Source organism: Odontesthes bonariensis, chromosome 22 (assembly GCF_027942865.1).
Source record: "Odontesthes bonariensis isolate fOdoBon6 chromosome 22, fOdoBon6.hap1, whole genome shotgun sequence".
Classification (NCBI taxonomy): Eukaryota; Metazoa; Chordata; class Actinopteri; order Atheriniformes; family Atherinopsidae; genus Odontesthes; species Odontesthes bonariensis.
Genome location: NC_134527.1, coordinates 32,230,382 through 32,257,519, shown reverse-complemented (window position 1 = coordinate 32,257,519; position 27,138 = coordinate 32,230,382). Strand labels below are relative to the sequence as shown.

General features: G+C 40.4%; 1 protein-coding gene across 1 annotated transcript in view; it reads left to right on the top strand.

Moving 5' to 3' along the window:
* megf10 (multiple EGF-like-domains 10) overlaps positions 1–27,138 on the top strand; it is a 166,259-nt gene that overhangs the window by 122,457 nt on the left and 16,664 nt on the right. The window contains exons 11-22 of the mRNA XM_075455505.1: positions 1,138–1,258; positions 2,724–2,887; positions 16,430–16,532; positions 17,047–17,193; positions 19,213–19,347; positions 20,036–20,164; positions 20,330–20,458; positions 20,928–21,056; positions 21,316–21,444; positions 22,011–22,238; positions 26,120–26,235; positions 26,334–26,448. Of these exons, the coding sequence (XP_075311620.1) occupies positions 1,138–1,258; positions 2,724–2,887; positions 16,430–16,532; positions 17,047–17,193; positions 19,213–19,347; positions 20,036–20,164; positions 20,330–20,458; positions 20,928–21,056; positions 21,316–21,444; positions 22,011–22,238; positions 26,120–26,235; positions 26,334–26,448 (1,645 nt within the window). The remainder of the gene's footprint in view (positions 1–1,137; positions 1,259–2,723; positions 2,888–16,429; positions 16,533–17,046; positions 17,194–19,212; positions 19,348–20,035; positions 20,165–20,329; positions 20,459–20,927; positions 21,057–21,315; positions 21,445–22,010; positions 22,239–26,119; positions 26,236–26,333; positions 26,449–27,138) is intronic.

Here is a 27,138-nt window from a genome sequence, read left to right as displayed (position 1 = left end):
GCTGTGACTGGAAAACCAGGACGGGGGGAAAAATGGGAATTGTGTGTTTTTTCACCTCCTAACAGACAGGTGTCACTCTCTGTTCACCTTGGTTTTTAAATCAAAAAGAGAGAGAAGAAACAATGATTGTGTCTTTACTGTGTGAAAAATATAGTCCACCCTCTTTCAATTCTGAAGAAGAATTGAATAAAAACAGTACTCCTGGGCACTCTCTCTTAACCATAATTCAGAACACATTTCTTGTCATGGAATACTCATATTGACTTGCATGTTAGACACTGGTGCATTCCAGTTTATTAGGGACACACTTAATGAAGTCCAACGTCTTATTCTAGTGGAATGCCACCATTAGGAATCTTTAATGTCGAATAGAATTTTCCATCAGCAGCCAGATAAGACAGTGAGCATATAATGGGGTTCCAGGAATGACTGGAATCCACAAAGAGCCACAGAACCACGATTATATATATATCTGTATGTCTAACTGTACTATGGTCAGCTATATCAACAGTATCACTGGTTGGATCATGATCCCCAGAGGTTACATCTCAATTTTAAATGGGTCTAAAAGACAACACTTCCAACAGTTGTGATGCGTATGTTCAGGCAGGGAGCATTCAACATGCTCAATCTCATGTCCATATCTAACTAAAGCCATTTCTTTCATTTTACCTGATGATGTGAAGAACACGTAACTGATTGCTCAGATTTGTATGTAGAAACATAACTATGTTCTATATTTCTAAATGTAAATGATTATCCTCTGAGATAGGATTGGAGATTGGATTTTGGGATCTGTATTAATATGGCAGCACCACCTTAACAGTGACATTAAACCTTCAGAAGATATTTATAGTTTAATGTTAGAGGTGTTAGTTGAGTTTTTTTTAACTAAGTACGCCAAAATAACAGTAATAAAACTGTCCCAAAGGTGCTGTCTTGTAATGTGAAGATTGTCTTAATTTGGTGTAATAGGTCTTTTTTTTCTTCTTGTATCCACTCAAATAGCAATTAAGTAATATAAAAGTAGGATGGACTGCTTTTATGCATTTGTGAGTCAATCCTTGTCAAGTTGAACAAACCATCTCAGTGCTGTAGATGTCTTTTTGTCAACTTTTTATTTACTGTCCTTCTCAGGGTTCCAACTGTTCTGTCCCATGTCCAGCAGGGACATATGGAGTAAACTGCTTATCCATCTGTAAATGTGAGAACGGAGCACAGTGTTCAGCTGTGGATGGATCCTGTTCCTGTACACCAGGTGAGAGGGAGCTAAAGGAGGAGATGAAACAGAAGAGGAGACGGAGGTGGAAAAAGGGACGCATGATAAATGCTCTGGGTTCAAAGGGTCTTGTTACTTTTTGGCGAATTTAACAAAATTACTTTTGCCTTACTATTACATTACCTATCCTTACAGTAAATTACTAATTAAAAAAAAAAACTAAACTAATGTTTTTGAGTAATGAAAAAAATGTCACCCTGATTCTGTTCACTATAGGCTTTACAGAGCTGATGGAAAGTTTTCACATCTTTTTCCACATGAAATCCATTCATATTTTGCCCTGTTTGGGTCAACTGAGGACTTTCACAAAGTTTTCTTGAGGCAGCTTCTGTGTTTTGTAATTTGTGTTTAGTTGAAAAGCAAACCTTCAATATAGCTTGAGATCTTTTTCAGCATCCGTCTGTTCTTCTATTCTAACTAGTTTCCCAGTTTCTCTCTGTCCCAGAAAAATAATGGAGGCTGCTCCTACCACCACCTTTTTTGGTGGGGATGATGAGGCAAAGCTGTGTCGTGTCATAAAGACGTGATGGTTTACCCACTTTAATGGGAGTATCTCAGTCCTAGTGTCCATTGGCTCGTTGTTTACCTGCCTAACCAAAGCCCCCTCATCCTTGATTGCCTCTGAATTTCGAGGAGTAGTCAGCTCTGAGAAGTCTCTAACTTGTTGCAAACCGCTGTTATCTGAGACAGAAGGATGCTACTGGGCTCACTGGGTTCCTTGATGCTTCAGAAATGTTGTCGTATCCTTTCATAGAACTATGACTGGACACATTCCTGAATCTAAGTTCAGTCAATTGTCTTAGCCTTGGTGTTTGGTTTTCATACTACATGCCTTCAAATTATGAACGAAATAATGACTGTGAATGAATTTGATAAAACACAGGTGGACTCTAGTCAATGAGCACTGATACAAGTGGGACACACCAGAGTTCAGTAGGAAGCATGTTGACAAAAGGTCTGTGTACTGTGGTAAAAATGGGACACTTCTGTCTCCTATTTTCAATACATTTACAAAACACTCCACAATCTTGTTTATTTTGTGAATAAGGAAACTTTTGTTTGACAGATGAGGAAAAGAGATGGAATCTATGATAAGTTGTGTCTTACAACATTCTGTTTTGGGTTGTCTCTTCATCCCATTCTTGAGAACATGAGTCCTCTGAAAAGGCCTAAGGACTTTTCTGCAAATTTGGCACCGATTCTTTTGTTCACCTGGACTCAATTGAACTGACTAACATTTGGTGGTCAAAGGTCAAAGCATTAGTGACCTGATAGAAAAGAAAATATTGGTCATAACTCTAGAATGCATACTAACAATGAGATATTTCATAATTAGCATGTCTTAACTGAGGCATTCGATGAGTAGAGATGTGTTGAACCCTGCACACTGCATAATGATGCCAGCCACTGAAGTTATGTTTCTGTCTGAATCTTTTCTAATCAGGTTGGCATGGGGTGGACTGCTCCATATACTGTCCCAGTGGCACGTGGGGTCTGGGCTGTAACCTGACCTGCAAGTGTGTGAATGGTGGCGCATGTAGTGCTCTGGATGGTCTCTGCACCTGTGCTCCAGGTTGGAGAGGAGAGAGCTGTGAACTCCGCTGCCAGGTGAGAGGAAATGGATGCCTCCAGAGATATTCATGCATAAAAGATGTGTGGATCATTTCTTTGTCTATTACAAAGTACTTCATGCTCTTTTCTAAACAAAAAGTAGCAATTAAATTGGCATGCTAAAGAGGGAATCACATCTTTTGTGCATGAAAATTCCCCTCGCTGATGATTTTCATGAATGTAGCCAAAGCAGAATACTCATTGAATAAAAAAAATAAATAAATCCACTAAATCAAAAAGAAGGCAGCATGGAGCTGCAGCTTCTCTTTCCAGGGGCTGTGACTTTCTTACTCTGGAATACCCACATTCACAGAACACATTGGGCCTCTTGCAACAACCGTTTGTTCTTAAGTCGTGCGTACGAGAGATTTAAGAGAATTTGCGCATTCACCAATCTTTTCGTATTTTACGTTTTCTTTCAGGTACGAACAGAATTTACAGTGATCCAGGGGCACTAGAGAGCACATGACAGACTAGACGTGTCTAAGTTAGGCTCCGCTCCGATAAATCGAATTTTCCATAAAAACACCACTTTCTGACAAAAATTAACAAGAGGAAGGTTGTTAAAGTTGAATGAAATTTTTTAAAGATGGCACCAAAGAGGCAAACGGCGAAAAAATCTGACCAAGAAACTCCAGAAACCTCTGAGAGTGGCTTGCTAACTGAACTAGCAGGTAGCCCCTCTCTAGAAAGTGCAGCTATTCTCCACGCCATAAACGGGATGAGTAAGCAAATGGTTGAGAGATTTAACTCGCTGGAAGCGTCTCTGCGGTGGAGTTAATGGCCAGCGACCACAACGACAGGTTAGCCGCACTCGAGAAACAGGCTAAACGCCTGGGGGATGCTAACAAGGCTCTGCAAGACAAAGTTGTGGATCTTGAGGCGCGTTCCAGACGTCAAAACATCAAGATAACTGCCTGAAAACGCCGAGTCTAGCCGCCCGGCTGAGTTTGTGGACAACTTTATTGAGAATCTGCTGGGGAAGGAACATTTTCCCAAACACATTGAAGTGGACCGTGCACACAGGCTGGGTGGACGACCTGCCAATGGCGCTGTAGGCGCTAACCGACCCCGTGTGTTCATAGCCAGGATACACAACTACCGAGTCAAGGAGCTCATCATGAGGCTTGCAGCACAACAAACCCCTCTGATGCACCAAGGTCAGCGCATTCATATTTTTCCGGACTTTCCGGCTGAGATAATGAAACAGCGTCAGCTCTTTGAGGATACCAGGAAAAGACTTAAGGCTGCTGGTCACCGCACAGGATTCATCTACCCGGCTCGCCTGAGAGTTACCCATGGCAACGTCACTTCAACGTTCAGCACCCCAGAGGAGGCGGACGCGTTCGCAAACAACCTCGGCACGTAAAGGCTCTAGCATGGTTGCCGCGTCTGCTAGCGCGAGCGGTGTTGATGAGTCACAATTTCGTGCCGGCTGTATATAGTGGCGCAAGTCGTTGCGCGCCAGTAGTTGCAATTTTCTCCGTCACAGAGGTGGCGCTGCTACGTGAAGGTTACCGCTACTCTACAGCCACGAAAGTGGAGAAGAAAACAATGCCGCTGTCAAGAGCAAGAATACTGTAATTAATGATACTGCTGCAGTATTCGGATCATTTTAATTTTTTAATTCAGTTAAAAGAGGTGAAGGTCTGAAGCCCCCGGCATCACCACTTTTTGAGTCTCAGCCCTCTTTTTTGCCTTCACGTATCTGTCCCGTAGCTTCTTCCACACATTCTTACAGAACTCTCCCTCTTTCCCCAAAGTTCTGCCAATCTCTGTGCACCAGTTTTTGGAGTTTACGTGCTCCCTGTGCTGTTTCACTGCAGTTTCGTACAGCTGCCTGTACAAACGCACCTCCTCACTGAGCCTGGTCTCACATCGGTCCATCCGGTTTTTCGTTGGTGGCGCCGCCAAGTTAAAATCGACTGGTGCACGACACCGCGCTGCGCCGTCTTTTCAAGGGAAGCGCCAGGCCTGATACGTCATTTTGACGTCACGGTCCGCCACCGCCGTGACAGACGCGGCAACCATGCTAGCGCCTTAAAGATGCTCAAGGAGAGACCGTGAGTGTTGATCACGATGGACAAACTCAGTATCTAAATTGTAGCAGGGCCGCTTTCGTGGCCGCCCGCGACCTACAACTCATGTGACAACATATCAGGTTGAACTTTAAAATAATATGTGAGTAATGTTTACTTAACTAAATGTTTACAGGTTCTTTTTTTCATTCCAGACCATTTTCTTTTATTTGCTCTCCCACAATTGCCTTACAGATATAGGCTACTTAAATTGTTTTAGGGTGAGTGTTTCATTTATAATAATTTGTTATCGGAGGGGACGTGTTAGGTTGCTATTAGCGTTTTCACAGCTTAGTATTAGGCTAAGCCCAGTTGGATTCCCCCCTTTAGCAGTATGTTAAACCAGGGTTTTTTCCTACTTTGTTTGGGAAAGTGGGATTGGGGGGTGGGTGGGGCTCTGTACATGTTTAGTACACCTGTATGTTTTTGTTTTTTCGTGTTTTTGTCAGGCTTCCAGTGTGTCCACTATTCAAATAATAACTGTTATAATATGTCATGTCGTCGGTAAATACTGGAAATAAGGGGGTTACTATGGTTAGCTGGAATGTTAAGGGCTTGGGGCATCCTATCAAGCGAGTAAAGGTGTTAACTCATTTAAAATCTTTATCATCTGACTTGGTGTTTTTACAGGAAACTCATATTAGACCGTCTGAGCTGTCTCGTTTGAGATGCAGCTGGGCAGGGCATATTTTTCAATCTACATTTTCTAGCAAGGCACGTGGGGTAGCCATTATAATTAAAAAGAATATACCTTTTCAGCATATAAAAACTATCAGTGATGACAGTGGCAGATTTCTAATTGTAACTAATTGTTACAATTAGAAATTGTTTCTAATTGAAACGTTTAAAGCAGTCATGAGGGGTCATACTATTTCTTATGAAGCATCATTAAAAAAATCAAGAAATTCAAGACTGGTTGACATTAATAGTAAGTTATCTCAATTGGAGACACAATATAAACAAAGTAACAACAACAATCAAACATTACAAGAAATCATTAACCTTAAATATGAGTACAGTACAATCTTAACAAAACAAGTCAGTGATCAACTTTCCCGTTTGCGGACACGTTATTTTGAATTGGGAGACAAACCCCACACGCTGCTAGCCCGTCAACTTCGGGGGCAGCAAAATAGCAGGGCTATACTCACAGTGAGTTCATCTCACAGAGAGGAGCCTGTTGGAGGAGCTGTCTTCTGAAACTGTGAATACCCACTAAAGAAATCCCTAATTAATCTGAAGAATCCTGCATTTTAATGAAATAATTTTGTCAGCAACATACTTATGATAAGATTTGTCAAAGACATATTTCATCATTTTTTGGACAATATTTGTTCCTGGTAAGAGTTTTTGTCATCTCTTGGGGTTTGCGGCCTAGTAGGCCTGTATTGCCTAAGAACCACCATGCCACCTAAAAACTCAAACATCATCACTGAGGAATATGTCACCATGACTCAAATGCGTGAACTACTGGACCAACAGAAGGACTTCTATAAAACTTTGCTGGAGCAACAAGAAAAAAGCTTCAAAACATGTGTGCAGGTCATTGTCGATTCATCAAACAGGAGGATTGACGACCTGTCAAAGCAGATTTATGACTTCAAGGTGAGTCTTGAGATGACCCAGAATGGATTTGATCATGTTAAAGACTCATGTAAAACTTGGTCAAAGAACTGTTCTGAAACCAGATCCGAGTTGAATGAAATCAAAAACAATCTGAACTCAATCCCAAATAAGATTGATCATTTAGAAGGCCTTTCAAAACGCCACAATATTATTGTTGATGGCATTGAGGAATCTGAAAAGGAAAAAGCATCTGAATCTGAAGAGAAAGTTCGAAAACTACTCGGCGAGAAATTGAAACTGGATCACTCAAAAATTGAATTGGATTGGGCCTTCAGGACGGGGAAACAGGAATCCTTTCAAAAACCCAGACCAATCATTGTCAGATTTCTACGACTAAAGGACAAGATGGCTGTTCTGGACAAAACCAAACATTTAAAGGGAACAGGCATCTATATCAATGAGGATTTTACCGAGGCTATCCGACTAAAGAGGAAAGAACTGCTCCCAGCCATGAGGGCAGCAAGGGAGAGGGGTGATATTGCATTTCTGAGATATGATAAACTGATTGTCCATCCACCTTCACAAAAATATCAAGGACAGCCAAGCACCCAGAGATCGGGTCACTAGATATTAGCCATCACTATATGTCTTCTCAGGTTAATTTAAACACACTCTATGGTCAATGACGAATCTGATTTTGTTGATCAAAATTTTTATCCTTTTGAATCAGTTACAGTTGACCCATATTGTTCTGAGGTTGATCCTGATACTCATTTTTTTCCCTCTTATGATATATCCAAACTGTGTAGCTTTTTAAGTGAAACAGAATTTAACAACATATGTGATTCTGTATCTTCAGATACATTCTCTTCTTTTCATTTGAACATAAGAAGTCTTTCTAGGAATTATGATAAATTCATTCATTATTTGTCACTACTTAATCATGAATTCTCTGTTATTGCATTATCTGAAACCTGGCTTACGGAGGATTCAAAGGATATATGCAAACTGCCAAATTACAACTCTGTTAATTTTGTGAGACGGAGTAGACCTGGGGGAGGTGTATCTCTGTTTGTTCACTGTGACCACAGATTTAGAATAAGGCAGGATCTTTGCTTGAAATCTGACACAATAGAAGCGGAGTCTGTGTTTATAGAGTTTGTGGGCCTTGTTGGAGCTAAAAACATCATAGTTGGTGTAATTTACCGTCCTCCTGACCAAGGAATTAAAGATTTTAATGAAAGTCTGGAAAGTCTGGATAGGATAAATAGAGAGGGTAAAAAATGTTACATCCTTGGTGATTTTAATATTAACCTTTTTAAACATAACTCTGACACCCTTACTGATGAGTTTCTTAACATTCTTTATTCTAGTTATTTTTTTCCACTTATTTATAAAGCTACTAGGGTAAAAGAGAATACATCTACCTTGATTGACAACATCCTTACAAACTCTCTGAGTGATGAAATGAAGTCTGGGGTTTTGTGCGTAGACTTGTCAGACCATTTTCCTGTTTTTCATTTATCCACAACTAATATTGGTAAAATTAAACAACATGAGAAAATAATGCCAAAAAGGATTTTGTCAAAACCAAATGTACCTAAATTTAAAGAACTGCTTGCTAGTGTTTCTTGGAATGACGTATATGAGGAGGATGATGCCGAGGCTGCATATGAAATGTTCATGAAACTCATTGGCTCTAGTTTCAATGTGAGTTTCCCCTTTGGCAAGACTAAGAAACTTACTAAAGATTTTAAGAAGCCTTGGTTTACAATTGAATTATGAAAGCAATTTAGGAAAAAGAATAAACTGTACAGAAAATATATTTCTAATCCTTCTCCTCTTAATCATAGTGTGTACAAGTCATATAGAAATACATATAATCACTCAATTAGATCGGTAAAAAGGAATTATTTCAGTGAGAAATTTGTGCAGTATTCTAGTGATATTAAGGCAACATGGAAGACCATTAATCAGCTGCTATTAAGGCAAAATTCCACAGAGTTACCTACAGAGTTTCATGAGGGTAAAAGGTCTCTCAAGAATCCTTTGGATATAGCTGAAACATTTAATGATTTTTTTTGTCAATATCGGGCAGGAATTGGCAAATAAAATCTCTCATTACAATGGGAGTCCTTTGGATTTTCTTCCAAAGATATGTTAGCCTGGGAATTCCCATGCTGCTTTGCGCTCGATTTCATTCTCACTGCAAAGTCAGCCTGGAAACCACCGCCCTTATTTTTGCTAGAGTTTGGGAACCAATCACAGAACGGGGGGGGGGGCAGCAAGACGATGATAACGTCTATGCGCTACACCGAAGCTTGTAGAGCGTTAATCCAACATGACAGCGGACACAACGTTACCGTTCAATGCAGCCTTAGAAAGTGTTTCGGAGTAGATTCACCCTAGGGTCATTTGAACCGTGACATCCAGCCAAGTAGCCCACCCGAAGTTTTTCCGATATTGGCTGAACATCAGCTGAGTTACCGAGTTATCCCGAATAGCTTAGTACAAGCGCTAACGGACCCTGGTCCATATCTCCAAAATTACCACACTAAAATCACATGTCATGACACCAAACTTCTACAGTTGTACAAATATGGTCTGTACTCACCAAACGATGCATTTGGAAGTTTGTACATAGTCCAGGAGTTTATTATTATCATCAACACAAGCCTGATAGCTTTTCTGCTGCTAAAGCTTCGTTAACGTCACTTCTGGGAGCTGGGAGCTTCAAAGTAAGATGAGGGTTGATCTACTACTGTAGACAACAAAGCAAGGCTGCTCAATTTCTCCATTATTAAAATAAATTCACAACTCTACAACATAAAAATTCATGTAGAATATAGCATATAGGCCTACTTTGTTGTCAATTTAAGTAGCTTAGAGCGCAAGTTTACTTTTATTTTCCATTTTTTTCTTCTTCCTCGTCGAATTTCTGTCGTCATCTGGTATAAGTGATACAATTGGCTATGAATCGCGCGCAAAGCAGCATGGGAAGAACCTGACGTCATTTGATAGACATTCGTAGCGCCCAATAAACGGCTCTAGGCATTCGTAAACCACGCCTCAAATACGAGAAAATGCACACCTAGTTCCCAGACCACCATCTCATCGAGATTGTGGACGCGTCAGCCAGGCTAAAGATATGTACTAATATTTCTTCCTTTAGGCCTCCTGACTTTGAGGAAATTAGTGAGATAATCGATAAGCTATCAACTACAACAGCTGATCATGATGGCATTCCAACTTTTCTTGTCAAGGAGGTGAAAGAAATTATAATGAAACCACTTGTCCACATTTTCTCACTGTCCTTGAAAACTGGCTCTGTGCCTCAGGACTTAAAGATAGCCAAGGTCATTCCTGTGCATAAAACAGATGATCCATGTTGCTTCAATAACCATAGGCCAATATAAATTTTGCCTTGTTTCTCAAAAATACTGGAGAAACTGATCTACAGGAGGATTATCCTACATTTAGACTCTAATGAAATTCTGTATAATCACCAATATGGGTTTCGCAAAAATCACTCAACTTATATGGCACTTTTGCACTTGATAGACAAGGTTACCTTGGCTCAAACGAATAATGAATTCACTTGTAGTATTTTTATAGACTTGTCAAAGGCATTTGATACTGTGAATCATTCTATTTTATTGGAAAAACTGCATAAATATGGCTTTCATGGTCTTACATATGAGTGGTTAAGGAATTATTTATTTGATCGAAAGCAGTTTGTTAGTGTAAAGGGGTGCAATTCCAACGTGGCTGGTTTACCCTGTGGTGTTCCACAGGGTTCTGTCCTAGGACCTTTATTATTTCTTATCTACATTAATGATTTGGCTAATGTTTCAAACCTTCTTTCTCCTATAATGTTTGCAGACGACACCACCTTGATTCTTTCACATTCCAATTTTGACACTCTGATGAAAGAGGCAAATGCTGGCTTATCCACATGTGCCACTTGGTTCAAATTAAATAAACTATCCTTAAATCTCAAAAAATCAAATTTTATTATTTTTGGAGGGAAAAAAATATACCCTAAAGACTTATGTAAAATCAAAATTGAGTCTTCAGTGATACCTCAAGTTACATTCACCAGATTCTTGGGAATTATTATTAATGAAAACTTAAAATGGAAGGATCAAGTAGACTGGGTTAGCAAAAAAGTAAATAAATCAATTCATTTTTTTTTTTTTTTTTATATAGCGCCAAATACAACAAATGTCATCTCAAGGCACTTAGATAGTAAGTCCAATTCAAGCCAATTGGAATTCAATTAATTAATAATAATCATAATTCATAAAATAATCCAATTCGTTCATATAGAGCCAATTCAAAAACAATTTCCTAGCTAAGAAAACCAACAGATTGCACTGAAAACTTTTTGTTTTTCGGTCCAATCTCCCGGCCTGAGCGTGCCTGAGGCGACTGTGGAGAGAAACGACTCCCTTTTAACAGGAAGAAACCTCTGGCAGAACCAGACTCAGGAAGGGTGGCCATCCGCCTCGACCAGCTGGGGTTTGAGAAGACAGAAAGGGGGGGGGCGCGGCGGCGGCGCTGTAACACCATTCAAAGGATATCTGTTGGAACAGGGAAACACGAGTTAATGACCACAATAATGTAACATATACATAAAGAGAGTAAAGTGAGGAAAGGTGTGACAGATGAGGCCCCCCAGCAGTCTAGGCCTATAGCAGCTTAACTATGGGATGTTTCAGGATCACCTGAGCCATCCCTAACTATAAGCTTTATCAAAAAGGAAAGTTTTAAGCCTGTTCTTAAAGGTGGAAAGGGTGTCTGCTTCCCGGACATTTACTGGCAGCTTATTCCACAATAGAGGGGCCTGATAACTGAAGGCTCTGCCTCCCATTCTACTTTTAGAAACTCTGGGAACCTCAAGTAAACCTGCAGTTTGGGAACGAAGTGCTCTGTTAGGAAAATATCTTACAATGAGATCTTTAAGATATGATGGAGCTCGGTCATTAAGAGCTTTATATGTAAGGAGAAGAATCTTAAATTCTATTCTGAATAAATCAATTGGAATAATTAGGAGGGTTAGTCATCTTGTCTCAAGAAATTGCCTCCTCACTCTCTATTATAGTTTAATTTACCCGTACCTTTCCTACTGTAATTTAGTATGGGCAAGTACTTTTCCTACTACCCTCCATAAATTGCTGGTACTTCAGAAGCGTTTTGTGAGAATTGCAACCTGTTCTGAATGGTATGCTGCATCTACTCCTTTATTTAAAGAACTTAAGATCCTTACTGTTCATGACATTAATGTACTTCAGACCTGTGTTTTTATTTACGAGATATATAAAAACAAAGGAAAGATTCCTGAGCACTTTATATGCTATTTTAAATCAAATTCCCAGGTACACACATACCCAACGAGGAAAGCTGAGGATTTCCATCTTCCTCAGTTCAGATCTAGTCTAGCTCAACTTTCCATTAGGTATAGGGGTGTTAAAATATGGAATGAAAGGTCTCATTTAGCTTCAAATTGTTTCACAACAAAACATTTTAAAAGATGCCTTAAGGCAAACTTAATTGCTGGACCTTAAAGTTTTTCTTTTGGATTTCTGTCCTAGAAGGTCTTAGTACCTTACTTTTCAGTGTGTTTAATTTCTTAAATGATGTTTTATCTTTTATCTTATATATTTGACTTAATATTCTTTGATACTCTTGTTATGGCTGTTATGTTTTTTTTTTTGTCATGTTTGTCTACATTTATTGTTTGCTGTATATGTTTTTAAGGTGGAGGCTCCACATAAGCCAGCTGGCTTACTGCCTCTTCCTGCACAGAGCTTTTCCGTGTTTAGCATTATATTTTGTCTGACTTTTACAAGTGCCAAATAAATAAATAAATAAAATAAAAAATACTCAGAATTAAATCCGGTATTGGAGATACACTCACCCACCCAAAATCAATAAATAAGCGTTTTGTGGAGTTTAATCAAGAACTATACAAGTCAAAAGCAAAAGGTGATGTGGATTTTTGGCTTAAAAACATTCCCATCCCTAAACTGGATGACGCCTCACGGGAGGCTTTAAATGCACCAATAACTTTAAATGAAGTGACAGATTCCATCAAGTCTTTTACTAATGGAAAAGCCCCCGGGCCGGACGGCTTTGGGCCAGAGCTCTATAAGAAATTTGCTCAACAGATATCCCCTCTCCTGCTCAGGATGCTGTCCCACTCCAGTGAGATAGAGAAACTACCATCAACGCTATATAATGCAGACATTGCTCTCATACTTAAACCAGATAAAGAGGACACAAACCCTGCCTCTTACCGTCCAATTTCTATGCTCAATGTGGACTTCAAGATTTTTACTAAAATACTAGCAAACAGGCTAAACCAGTATATTGAATCACTTATTCATAGAGACCAGACAGGGTTTATTCCAAACCGATATTCCTTTTTCAATACAAGACGGTTAATTAACATAATGTATTACAAATACGACACAGGCACAAAACAGGCCATTTTATGTTTAGATGCCGAAAAGGCATTTGACCAGGTGGAGTGGGGATACCTATTTAAAGTGATGGAGTCATTTGGTCTGGGAGACACTTTTGTCTCATGGATACGGATGGCCTACCTTGAACCAACTGCCTCTGTGGTTACTAATCAGGACAAATCACATCCCTTTCCACTCGAGAGAGGCACTCGCCAAGGGTGTCCCCTCTCACCATTACTTTTCGCGCTAGCCATTGAGCCACTTGCAATTGGTATAAGGGAAAACAATCTCATTAAGCCTATTATTATTGATGGTACTAGTCACAAAATTTCATTGTATGCAGATGACATTGCTATTTTTTTGTCAGACCCCGAACAATCTGTCCCTTGTCTGCTCGATTTGATAAATGAGTTTGGTGCAGTTTCTGGATACACCATTAACTGGCAAAAAAGCGACCTTCTGTCCCTCACAGCCAATTTAGACCCTACATTTGTGACCTCAACTCAGTTTAACATTTCAAACGACAGTGTTAAATACCTAGGTGTTAAACTTACCAAAAAAACAGAGTTACTTTTTAAATACAATTTCATGGATAGATTGAACGCCCTGAAAAAGAATATCGAAAAGTGGAGAACATTACCTCTGTCGCTAATAGGCCGTATAAACACAATCAAGATGGCCTCTCTACCAAGATTCCTTTATTTATTTCAAAATGTTCCAATTGCTATCTCAATGTCCTTCTTCAAAATGATTGACTCTGTGATTTTGCCATTTATTTGGGGATATAAGGCCCACAGAATCTCTAAACAGCATCTTCAAAAGCCAAAGGAATTTGGAGGCCTAAACTTACCATGCTTCCTGCACTATTATTGGGCCGCTAACTGTAGAACAATGGTATATTGGCAACTGGCTAACAACCCTTACCCACAGACTGAGATACCGTCCTGGCTAGCTATAGAACAAAGTCTGCCCAAAAAAACCTTCCTCGGGGCAATTCTCTTCTCACCACCAAGGCTTAGAACCTCTTGCAAGGGAGAGCATTACACAATATCTAACTCCCAGAAAATCTGGTTGCAGATCAGACATCAGTGCATGCTCCTATATGGAATAACCATGCCTTCCCCTCTTCAAACACAGATGCAGTTTTTAAGGAGTGGAATGGGAAAGGAATACAGTCCATAAAAGATCTCTATGTTAATAAACATCTATGTTCTTTTGAATTTCTACAGAAAAAATATGACCTGCCAAAATCACATTTCTTTAGATATTTACAGATACGTCATTACATAAGACAAAATATTTCACCATCTGACTCCTTGCCAGAAGAAAGTGCTGCTATTTTTAAGCTCTTACTTGGCCCACCAGAAACGAAAGGTTTGATTTCAAAATTGGTTTGTACTTTCTCTCACAAACTTGCACAACCTGCTGTTAAATTTAAAGGTTGGGTAGGGGATCTTTTTCTGGAACATTTTTTTACATATTGCTTGAAATACTCTTCACACCCTCATTGCAACCAATTAATTAAAAGTTTTGACACAAATATGAAAAGTTTTAGTGGCCTCTAGAACGTACAATCTAGGAAAAACAGTATCCAATCATTGTGAACGGACCGTTAACAATGATTGGATTCTGATGCCGTCTATCAAACTGCAATCTGCTCCTCCCTCCCCCTCCCCCCTCCTTCCCCCTCCTTCCCCCTGTGCGCCTACCCTGCTCCGTGAACGAAGCTTGGCAGGAAGCTAAACTAGAGCCAGCTTGGCTAGCACCTAGCATTATTAAACGTATAGTTAGCATAAACTAAATACTAAATACGGCAATGATCGATGCTTGCTGTCAGAACAGCACTCGTGCACCTTCGTGCTCGTGCGCGTTCATGTACTCTAGAGGCGTGGCTTCGGGGGAAAGTGAAGAAAAGGGTTGGGACTTTTTACCTGTGTATTTTCAAAATGCAGCTTCGCTGGACTCAAAATCCAGGATCTCCTACCCTACCTTTAAGCAAATGTGGGAGGCTGATCTTAACATCACAATTCAAGATGAAATATGGCAACAAACCTTAAATGACATTCACTATTGCTCTATTAATGCAAGGTTTCAGTTGATCCAATTCAAGGTCTGTGTATGACCTTGTGCTTGTGCTATATGACTGTGCTATCGCCCTGGGCCTTCCATGCACATAAAACAAGGCATGGGCAAGAACTCATTTGAGAGAGATGGAGTGATATGTGGTGATTCTGGAGAGGATGTTGCTACAGCACTTGTAGGAGTGTTAACAGTGTTAGTGTGAAAGGTGAAAGGTGACCCATGGTTTTCCTGAGGGTCACTGACACTGGTGCTGTTATACATGAGCTCTGAGAAAAGATTAAATTGTTGAAGTAAAAAGGGATATAAAGGCATGAAAAGAGTCAAAAGCTGAATTTGGATTACAAAAACAGGAGCTTGGGACATTTGGAGGGTCTTCTTGACCTCCAACTCAAGACTAAACTAAGTACAGGGCCAGATGATTTCTCTTGCAGGAACCATCTGCGCCCTACAACAGCTCAGCTGACACCCGCTTCAGTACATGTCCACCTCCGCAACTCCACATACTAAGAGGACAAGCGGATTGCTCTGCATTACGCCTTTTCTGCTATGTTTTTGTGTATTTGTGTGACACTTGTAAAAGCAAGTTAGAATTTTACATCATCTTATACAGATGGTCCAATTACAAAGGTTAGGTTTGTCTAAAGGTGCATTAGAAATGCATTCACAATGATTGAGACACAAAAATCCACATTTCTGCTCACCTGTGTCCATCTTTTCTACATAACTTTCAGTTTTCCTTTGGCTGTTTGTGTTTTGGAAAGTTTTGGTTTGTTTCACTCTCTCAAAGTCCGGAGACAGATCTCCAAATAAGTCGTGGAAGAGATTTAGTACTTTTGAGATCACCTAGTACTTTGGTAGAGTACCGTCAGTGTCTTATTTGTGCCTTTTTGTCTTGGTCATCAAGTGTTACTGAATGTATACAACATTCGGTCTCAGCCAGCACAGCAATTAACCAGAGCAATAAATCCTTTATCTCATTTAAAATGTAAAAGGGCAATAAAAACATTCCCAGATAAACAATTTATTGTCTTACAAATAAGACACTGAGGGTACTCTACCAAAGTACTAGGTGATCTCAAAAGTACTAAATCTCTTCCACGACTTAGTGAGAGGAGACCTGTCTCCTTTGTTTTTATTGCCCTTTTCCATTTTAAATCAACAATAAAAACACCCACAACTCATAGAAGAGTGTTCCATGAATGGATTTTGAGTTGATACAGCTGAAGTGCACTGTTCTGTTGTCGGCCCAGCTTGAGACCTGCTAGTTTCTCTCGATGTAACTCCTGCCTGTCATGATGAGATTTTAGGCCTTTCACCTCAGTGATGGTTGGGTTTCTCTTCCGCAGGATGGTACCTATGGGCTGGATTGTAAGGAACGCTGTGACTGCAGTCATGCTGATGGATGTCACCACTCCACTGGGCACTGTCACTGCCTGGCTGGTTGGACCGGTAAGACCTGTTGGCAAGGCCCTCATGAAGATACTGTATGTCATAAAAGCAAATAGCACTTTTTCCATTTCTTCCAGGTTCCCTTCTTTTTCTGTCATGAGCACATTAATATGTTTACGCACCATAAGTTTTCAAGACAAATGCAAGTCCACAAAATATACAGTTGCTTTAAACAGAATTAAAACTTAAATTTCATGTAAATGACTGAAAGTGTTTTTTGCACATTAGTCTGCACTCAATAATCTATAAGCATAAAGTGAAAACATGATTTCAAATGTCTTATTTAGCAAATTTATTTATATTTCAGTCAGCACCTTCATTCAGAGACTTGTAGATTCTCTTTTGGCAAAAATTACAACTAAACAATTGTTGCAGTCCTGGATTTGGGCAATAAATCAGCAACATGTTAGTGTTCAAGTGTGCAAAAACGGCAAAAAAATAATCTCCAGGAAAGGAATTCAAAACAATGTAATGTCATCTAAAGTGATGAAACTTCTGCTGTGTATGTGGGCAGGTATCCACTGTGACAGCATGTGTGCAGAGGGCCGCTGGGGCCCAAACTGCTCCCTCCCCTGTAACTGTAAGAACGGAGCATCTTGCTCTCCAGATGAAGGAACCTGTGAGTGTGCTCCAGGATACAGAGGCACCACCTGCCAGAGGAGTAAGTCCTGCATCAGCACCACCCTATTCTGCATGGCCGTCACACAGCTGCTCCCTGACTAAAAGCATCACACCAACAACAATAGTGACATCAATAACGACAACAATGAAACTTCTGAAGAAATGTTGATGGGTGCCAATGGAGCTCCTGCCCGCTGAGAGCCCCGATGCTTTGGGTGAGAAAGGTACCTCTCAGGTAGACATGGGGAGACAGAGAGACAGGTCGGGATGCTGTGTGTGTGAGTGTGTGTGTAGTAGGTGGCTTCATAGGAAAAAGGTGAGGTCCAGTTCAAAGACAGGCTGCTATGGTGATGCAGTTTGTTTCAGGCAGACAGACTCAAACCAAAAATCCCCCCTTCAGGTAAACCAGTGAAATCTTTTATTTATGATGGTGTGACATGTATAATATAGCTGTTAGAACTCCTGGTTTGTTCAACTGGGCTCTTTATTTGAAGATGAGAGTGAATAAGCCTTCCTGCTGGTATGTTGCTGTAGGTAACTGTGGTGGAAATCTTACTAAGGCACAGAGTCGGTTATTTTCTTCTGTAGAGATAAGAGGCTTTTATAATAATATCTTATTAATATATAATAATATAACAACACAGTACAGAGCTGCTCTGACCACTGAGACAAAGACACTCAGTTATATTGCCCATTGTCACATCATCACTCATTGGGTATCTTTCTTCTACCTTTCCTCCCCCAACCATAGTTGAGGTTAGCCAGTCGTAAAACTCAGCTTCATCCCTGTGCCCCTTAAAGTGCAGCTATCTATATCTCTATCTATTCTAACAAGCCCACCATTGTAAACAGGACAGGGTGGTATCCTGCAATGAGGTCCTTTGCAGGTTATACACAGTATCAGAGTAACACTCAATACCATGCATATAAGAATTCATTTTCCTTAACAGTAACAGAGGGTTTTACTGTGAAAATCGGATGAGTTAGGCACCGAAAATCGTGACGGAAAGGAAAGCTGTAAGAAGCAGAATAAGTAGACACAACAGTAAAATGTGTGCCTTAGTGCATCGGCACCCATGATGAAGAATGAAAAATTAGAAATGGAATGAATGAAATCATACATCATGATGAATTAATGTTTTCTCTTTTATTAAAAAAAGAATGTGTTCTTCTGAGTGCCTGATTATTCAGGGATTGAGGAGTTCATTTTTTTTCTCCATCATTGGAACAGTGATGACAACATTGTGCTGTGGTAATAGAATAAAAAGGCATTCTGAGCCTTTATTTGTCATTGTACATGGTACAGCGAGATTTAAAGCCACCAAAACAGTGCAAAGAGAAAATAAAAATAAAAATTTTAAAAAATATATATATAAGTATGTACAATAAGGGAAGGGTGTAAGATGCAACAGTTTTACTTACGGTAAATAAAATAATTGATCCTGAGGATCAAGTAAGAAAGGGAGGGAGCGCTTCCTGATTCAGCTCTGAACCACAGTACCTGGTGTAGTTCCCCCACACTGCTGTGAGAAGTTAATTAGGACTTCTCACCTTCAATTTGACCTTTACTCAAAGTAGTTTAGCTTGGCTGGATAAAGTTCTAGTTACTTACTTGATCCTCCAGAGCAGCTGGACACTTTCATTAAAAAGCAGCAAATCAAACAGCACCTCAGCACCTTTAAGACATCCAGTGCTGGTAAAGTGTGCTTTCAAATTTCAAGAAGTCATCTGCAGTGTAACCAGCAACACACTGCCACACCATCACATCTCCTCCTCCATGCTTCACAGTGGGAACCACACACTGCATCATCCACTCTCTTTAAGTCACAGCAGTTGGAAGCAAAAATCTCAAAATTGAATTCTTTCCATTGTTCTAATGCATATTGCTTGTGCTCCTTCTTATTCTGAACAGTGTGTTTTTCCTCTGTATTGCTACTTCTCCCTGCTCCTTCAGGTACCCGGAGAGCAGCTATATCTGCGCACAGCAACTGTGATGCCCCATGACACACAACAGTTGTTGTTTATGACGGTTCTAACTAATCTTTTTCTGTGCCTGCAGTCTGCTCACCAGGTTACTTTGGTCACCGCTGCAGTCAGACCTGTCCACAGTGTGTCCACAGTAACGGACCGTGTCACCACGTCACAGGGCAGTGTGACTGTCTGCCTGGCTTCAAGGGAGCCCTGTGCAACGAGGGTAGGCATCACACCGTGGCTTATAGAAGCTTTCCTGCACTGCACACTTTCCACCCGAAAACAAGGACTCCAGTGTTGAGCCAACATGGTGAATGACTGAGCCTGTGGTCACACGTCCCGTTTTGCTGTTGGTCATAGAAGTAATGTTCGGAGAATCTTCTTCCAGTTAGTCTGAGCCGCTCTGTGAGTGTCATCTCTCCACAGATGAAGACAGCAGCTTGCTTGAATCAGCTTTGATGATGCACGTGTCCGTCTCATGTCCCAAACATAAAGTGCATTTCACTGAAGGTTATTATTCTTTGTAAATGCTCAAAAAAGAACATTTTGTCTGGTGAAATAATATACTGCTCAACAATATTCAGAATTCAGATGAGAACATGTAGATTGTATCTGAAGTCACAGGCTTTCTGTTTAACAGGAATGATGCTTTTTACCTTTCAAGCCAGATGCAACGCTAATGTGGGGACATTTTCAAGACCAATTTTTAAAAAATATTGTTAGACATTTGGGCAAAGTCAATACAAAAGAAAGATGATTTCATTTCTCAAAGGTTTTTTATTTGAGATTTCTAGTTTCTTCAGAGTTTTATAAATAAAAGGTTTTATCTGACATTCTCAAGAAAGCTTTTTAAAATGAAGCCTTAGGTCGTAATGGTAAGTAAGTAAGATAATACATGTGTATTTGTGCAGTGTGTCCCAGTGGTCGCTTTGGGAAAAACTGTGCCTGGAGCTGCAGCTGCACCAACAACGGCACCTGTAACCCCATTGATGGCTCCTGTCAGTGTTATCCTGGATGGATCGGCAGCGACTGCTCCCAGCGTACGTTCACAGTACAACCCGAAAAAAACCCGAAAAGCTTCATATGGGACAGTTCTACAAAGGACTTGTTTCTTCATTCATTCATTTGTTCTGTGGTGAAAAGTAAGATCTGAATGCATGTATGGGCTGCTGCCAGCACAAACCTTCGGTGTGACTGTGTTGCAGTGTGTCCACCTGCCCACTGGGGACCTAACTGCATCCACACGTGTAACTGTCACAACGGAGCGTACTGCAGCGCGTATGATGGAGAATGCAAGTGCACCCCTGGATGGACCGGTCTCTACTGCACACAGCGTCAGTCACTGAACACTTACACACATCAAGTGTTACACAAGTCAGCCTACTGTGCCTTCTTTAGACCTGAGAAACATGAGTAAACCTCTGACAACATGCCAAGTAGTATTTGGGAACCCTTGCGATTTGGGCACCGTTTTAAAATAGCAATTTTTTCCACACAGATAATTTGATATTAACATTAAATCTTCTAAAGTGACAAGAGACTTGGCATGTCCTAGTAGTTTTCATGATGTGTCACTGGCTAAAGAACAAAAAGATCAATCTAATATCTACCTTCATTACTGTATAGGACATTTTATAGTTTCCACATGTAATAAAAACATGGTTATTTCTGGTATATCATTCAGTTAAGATGGTTATCCTGAACAAAATAACCTTTTGAGACATATGTCACAATATTTGTTGCTACTTTCAGAAAGACAAACTTTGAAAGTTATAGCTTCTAAAGAGGAGGACTCCTTTGCAGGCTGCCCATTGGCTTTCTATGGGAAAGACTGTTCTGAGACCTGCCTGTGCAGGAATGGGGCAGACTGTGAGCACATCTCTGGACAATGCACATGTCGCACCGGCTTCATGGGGCAACACTGTGAACAAAGTATGTCACGCTTAACTTATTCACACAGCTGAATTGTTCTTTTATTTTCCCTTCCCTTCCTTTTCAATCATTTCTTTACTTAAAGGCTTATTTCAGCACTTTATCTTAAGCTGATACTTCATGAGAACTTCTGTATATGCTTAAAATGTTTTGTCACTTCAGTTTCAGGTGTTTAAGCTTCAGTTCTCTTTAATAAATACCATAAGAAATTCACAAAATTGACTTGAATGACTACATTTGACTTTTCTCTCATTTTCAGAGTGTCCTCATGGTTCGTATGGTTATGGCTGCCGTCAAGTCTGCGACTGCCTAAATAACTCCACTTGTGATCACATGACAGGAACATGTTACTGCAACCCTGGCTGGAAGGGAGCTCGTTGTGACCAAGGTTAGGGCATGCTTCAATGAAAACGCTTTCAATTGATCTTGATGAATAAAAAGTTTATTTCCCAAATCTGTTTTTATCCCAAGTGACTTAAAAGAGAGGATGAGCATTCAAGCTTTCAGCACAGTGCGAGTTAGGTGTGTTAGGAGAGGAGGCGTTCCCTGAAGAGTTGAGTCTTCAAAGATTTCAGCCACACTTCTGCTCTCATAGCATTTGATGGCTCTCATAAGGATGCATAAGGATGGCAGTCCCAGACAATGTTCCAGAGAGGAATACTGCAGTCCATAACCCTGCATGGCTGACTTTAACTAGCTGGCTAAAGACTCTGACATCACTTTGTCGGTAGCATTAGTGACTTGAAGTGAGATTGATTTAGAGATAACCATGGCTTGTACTAAGAGTTTGTTTTGAGAATGGTCACTGCTGCCATCTAATGTCCAATCATTTCTTGTTATCTCTTTGTAGAAGTTCAACTTTGTCTATGTCTAACTGTTGTAGATTGATTTAATTGAGCAAACAGACTCAAAGGACTCCAACTCTGGATTGACTTTTCCCCGTCCTGCCTGCAGCTGGTGTGGTGGTGGTGGGAAGTCTCAACAGTTTGACCAGTGCAGCCATGCATGTGGACACCTACCAGATAGGAGCCATTGCAGGCATTGTTGTCCTTGTGCTACTGGTGCTTCTCCTCCTGCTCCTCTTCATCATCTACAGGAAGAAGCAGAAGGGCAAAGAACCAACCATGCCAGCTGTGACCTACACACCTGCTATGAGGGTCATAGCTGATTACACCATAGGAGGTACACTACCGTTGATATACTTTAAAATACATCGAGCTCATGAAAATGTATTCACTCATAGACTGCATATGAAAGATGGACATAAGTTCAGGATGTATACGTAGAAGCTTTTTGCCGAAGGTCTCTGAACCTCAGACCTCTTTAATGGCCACTGTCAGATTGTTTAGATATCACTGGGAAAATGATCCCACAGAACCTCCGTTAACACATGCTTAATAAGGTAATCCAATTCAATTCAATTCAACTCAGTTCAATTCAGGAATACTTACCAATCCCCAAAGGGGAATTAGAGCTAGTTTTAAGTCTTCAAGCTTCAAGTAGTCTACACTTTAGGAGGTGTTACCTTGAGATTAAAAAGTGTGTAGCTTCTCAGTCACATCAACAAGATGTGTGTGTGTGTGGGGGGGTGTGTGTACACAAACATTAGTGCATTGAAAAGCAACAAATTTTAATTGCAAATATTTTTGCACCGCTGAACGTTTCTCACTGGATGAGTTTCAGGCATACGGATTATACTGGAGCAGCAACTAACGTTCATGACTTCAGACGACAACAAACCACAGTGAACAATAGTCAAACGAAGACACTGACAGAGGTTCTCACTGTTCTCAGGTCAAATATTTATGGGATTAAAAGTGCAATTCATTTCGATTAATTAATTACAAAACCTCTAATAAATTAGATTCATTTTTTTAATCGAGTCCCGGCCCTAATTTTTATACATAATATATTATTAAGTTGTCTGGGGAGACCCAAAAACAAGCATGTCACCAGAAACAGCACCAAGAAAAATGACTCAAAGAGCGTTAGGCTTTACTTGGAATGCAGTTTACTATGTGTTTACTTGGAGAATTAGAATGAATTAATTTGACTTGAAATCTCTATATTAGAATTTTTTTATGCTTCACCATTTAGATTTTCACATTAAACAATGTGAAAATGAATAAATAAACATATAGACAGGTAAGCCAAGTATTCTTATAAGTAGGAGTACAGGTATTTTCCTCATTTTTAGTCAAAGTGTACACTTACCTGTGTGCACTATACAGTGGGGAAAAAAAGTATTTAGTCAGTCACCAATTGTGCAAGTTCTCCCACTTAAAAAGATGAGAGAGGCCTGTAATTGACATCATAGGTAGACCTCAACCATGAGAGACAAAATGAGAAAAAAATTCCGAAAATCACATTGTCTGATTTTTAAAGAATTTATTTGCAAATAAGGGTGGAAAATAAGTATTTGGTCACCTACAAACAAGCAAGATTTCTGGCTGTCACAGACCTGTAACTTCTTCCTTAAGAGGCTCCTCTGTCCTCCACTCATAACCTGTATCAATGGCACCTGTTTGAACTTGTTAACAGTATAAAAGACACCTGCCCACAACAAACAGTCACACTCCAAGTTCCACTATGGTGAAGACCAAAGAGCTGTCGAAGGACACCAGAAACAGAATTATAGACCTGCACCAGGCTGGGAAGACTGAATCTGCAATCTGCAAGCAGCTTGGTGTGAAGAAATCTACAGTGGGAGCGATAATCAGAAAATGGAAGACCTACAAGACCACTGCTAATCTCCCTCGATCAGGGGCTCCACGCAAGATCTCAGCCCGTGGGGTCAGAATGATCACAAGAATGGTGAGCAAAAATCCCAGAACCACACGGGGGGACCTAGTGAATGACCTGCAGAAAGCTGGGATCAAAGTTACAAAGGCTACCGTCAGTAACACACTACGCCGCCAGGGACTCAGATCCTGCAGTGCCAGACGTGTCCCCCTGCTTAAGCCAGTACATATCCGGGCGCGTCTGAAGTTTGCTAGAGAGCATTTGGATGTTCCAGAGGAGTGTTGGGAGAATGTCAGATGAAACCAAAGTAGAACTGTTTGGTATAAACACAACTCGTCGTGTTTGGAGGAGAGTGAATGCTGAGTTTCATCCAAAGAACACTATACCAACTGTGAAGCATGGGGGTGGCAACATCATGCTTTGGGGCTGTTTCTCTGCAAAGGGACGAGGACGACTGGTCCGTGTACATGGAAGAATGAATGGGGCCATGTATTGTGAGATTTTGAGTGCAAACCTCCTTCCATCAGCAAGGGCATTGAAGATGAAACGTGGCTGGGTCTTTCAGCATGACAATGATCCCGCACACTGCCAGGGCAACAAAGGCGTGGCTTCGTAAGAAGCATTTCAAGGTCCTGGAGTGGCCTAGCCAGTCTCCAGATCTCAACCCCATCGAAAACCTTTGGAGGGAGTTGAAAGTCTGTGTTGCCCGCCGCCAGCCCCAGAACATCACTGCTTTAGAGGAGATCTGCTTGGAAGAATGGGCCAACATTCCAGCAATGGTGTGTGCCAACCTTGTGAAGACTTACAGAAACCGTTTGACCTCTGTCATTGCCAACAAAGGATATAGTACAAAGTATTGAGATTAACTTTTGTAGGTGACCAAATACTTATTTTCCACCCTTATTTGCAAATAAATTCTTTAAAAATCAGACAATGGGATTTTCTGAATTTTTTTTTCTCATTATTTTTCTGATAGTTGAGGTCTACTTATGATGTCAATTACAGGCCTCTCTCATCTTTTTAAGTGGGAGAACTTGCACAATTGGTGACTGACTAAATACTTTTTTTCCCCACTGTATGCCGTTTGGACCCTAAATACGCAAGTGTTTACCAATTCAAATTGAAACTGTATTTATGTATGTGACTGGATAGTGTAGTGGTAAGAGTAGTGCTACCTTTCATATGGCTGACTGGGATTCTAATCCTGGCCCTAACCCACGTGAAAGGTACTGCCTCTAGTAGGGGTCCAGGTGATGTAGATGTGAAATCCAAACCCCACAGAGCAGATGTTGAATATTTCAGTCACCTGTCAACATTGTTATTCTGTGCAAATTCCATTCTCATAGCAACTATGTCCTGGCTGCAGAGGATGTTGCAGGGAAATGAGAGTTTAGAACGGCAGCCACAACAGTGTCTCAGCTAGTAATGAGGAATTCTGACTCTGGTCCCAATCATTTGACTAAAAACAGCCAGCTCTTTGGGCTCCTAAACAGCGTTTCACTTCAGAACCACTCCTAGCTTGTGTAACTTGGTCAAATTCACTCAGTTTCACTGGTATCAGTGTATCAGTTAATCCAAGCTGTCCATGGTAAAAGTTTGTAAAACTACCAGGTAAAAAACTGAGACGGGATTTAGCAGTCTATCACCATAGCTCTGCACCAATTTATTCAACCGTGTTACTCCGGAAACTTCATGAGTTGGTGCACAGCCCTGAAACATCCACAGTGCCGTGTTGGCTCAGTCCACGGCGTGTAACTCCAACACATGCACATACAGTCTGCAACAACTGCAGCACCAGATGGTTCCACCATCTGATTATCTGTGCTGGTGATACCAAATCTGCAGTGGTGCCACATTTCAGCTTCACTCTTTCCTAAATGTCTCCAGTTTTTCTCATTCTCATTGCTCTGTAATTTAAGAAGACAGCCCAAGTTCTGCAAAATCTGGCATCAAGGGAAGACACAATTCCATGATGGCAGAACAGTTAGCTAGCTTGCTGTTACTCCAAGGCTAATGCATTGTCGTGGCCCTATATTTAATGTTCCAGTGTGAGGGATGGGTTCCACAATCCAGTACCACAGTTCTCACCTTTTCAACATGTTTTAGGCAACTATTGTCTAACACATTGAAACATGCTTCAATGCAGATCTCTGAATTTGCTTTCCTCTGACTTTAAACCCTTTACAGTTGTGTTACCCTGTTGATTGTTGATCCACACTTTATATGATCGCATGTCACAGCTGAACAGTTTTAGATTTCATTCTAGAAGCACTCATACAGGGAGTTCTGCTAACAGTTCTTTCCATCTTATCATTTTTCAGATGCTCAAACTCCAACTAGTGAGGCCCACCCAAGCAACTACTTCTCCAACCCCAGTTACCATACCCTTACCCAGTGCATCAACCCCCCACATGTTAACAGTGCTCCATATGGAAAGGTATGCTCACTGGTTTTCTTTAAACTGATCAGAGAAGTAAAAAGAGATTTGTTTTAAAAAGACAACCTTTTTCATGTCCCCTTGACATTATTTTTCAGGCTAAGTATAGCCAGCTCTTTGCCAATATGAAGAATGTGGATCAGGGAAATGTTGGTGCTCAATCTGGCACACTGCCTTCAGACTGGAAACAAGGGGACTGCTTCAATGAACTGGGTGAGTTGTGGAATACATATAACTCAAGCAGCTGCCTCGCTGTTGTAGAAAGACAGTTGGTAGTTTATTTAAGCTGCATTGACACTGACTTTTTTTGAGTAATTTGTTTGTCAAACTCAGTCTTATCAAGATAAATTAGATAAACATTCGACAAATAAATGTTTCAAATGATCTTTGAGTGTAGAGTTTTGGGACTCTTCATGTTTTCAGCTCCTCACGGGTTATTACTATTGAAATTTGAGACACTATAAACACAATTAATAAACATAAATTCTTAGTTTGAAAAAGCTACTGCAAGGTGGATGTCAGGTTTGGGTGGTGCGAGGCGTAAAAGGAACGGATGCAGACTTCAAAAAGCAAACTTGATTTATTATTCCAAAAAACAAGGTTAACACAAAGCGTGGCTGAGCCGGATGACAATAACTAAACTGTGAGAAAACAAAACATCACTATGACTGAGAAAAAAACAAAGAACTTGACTTGACATGATATACTTAACGTGGCATGAAGGATATTGACGGGTAGGATCTGGCAAACACAATGAGGAAACCTGGAAACTAAATACTGACACATTTGTAGGTGAGTGAGTGTAGCTGAGGGGAAAAACAGTTGAAGTGAATGAAGGTGATGGCAGAGCAACAGAAACTGTGGGGAAAAAATGGCTAAACTAAATATACGTTATATATATAT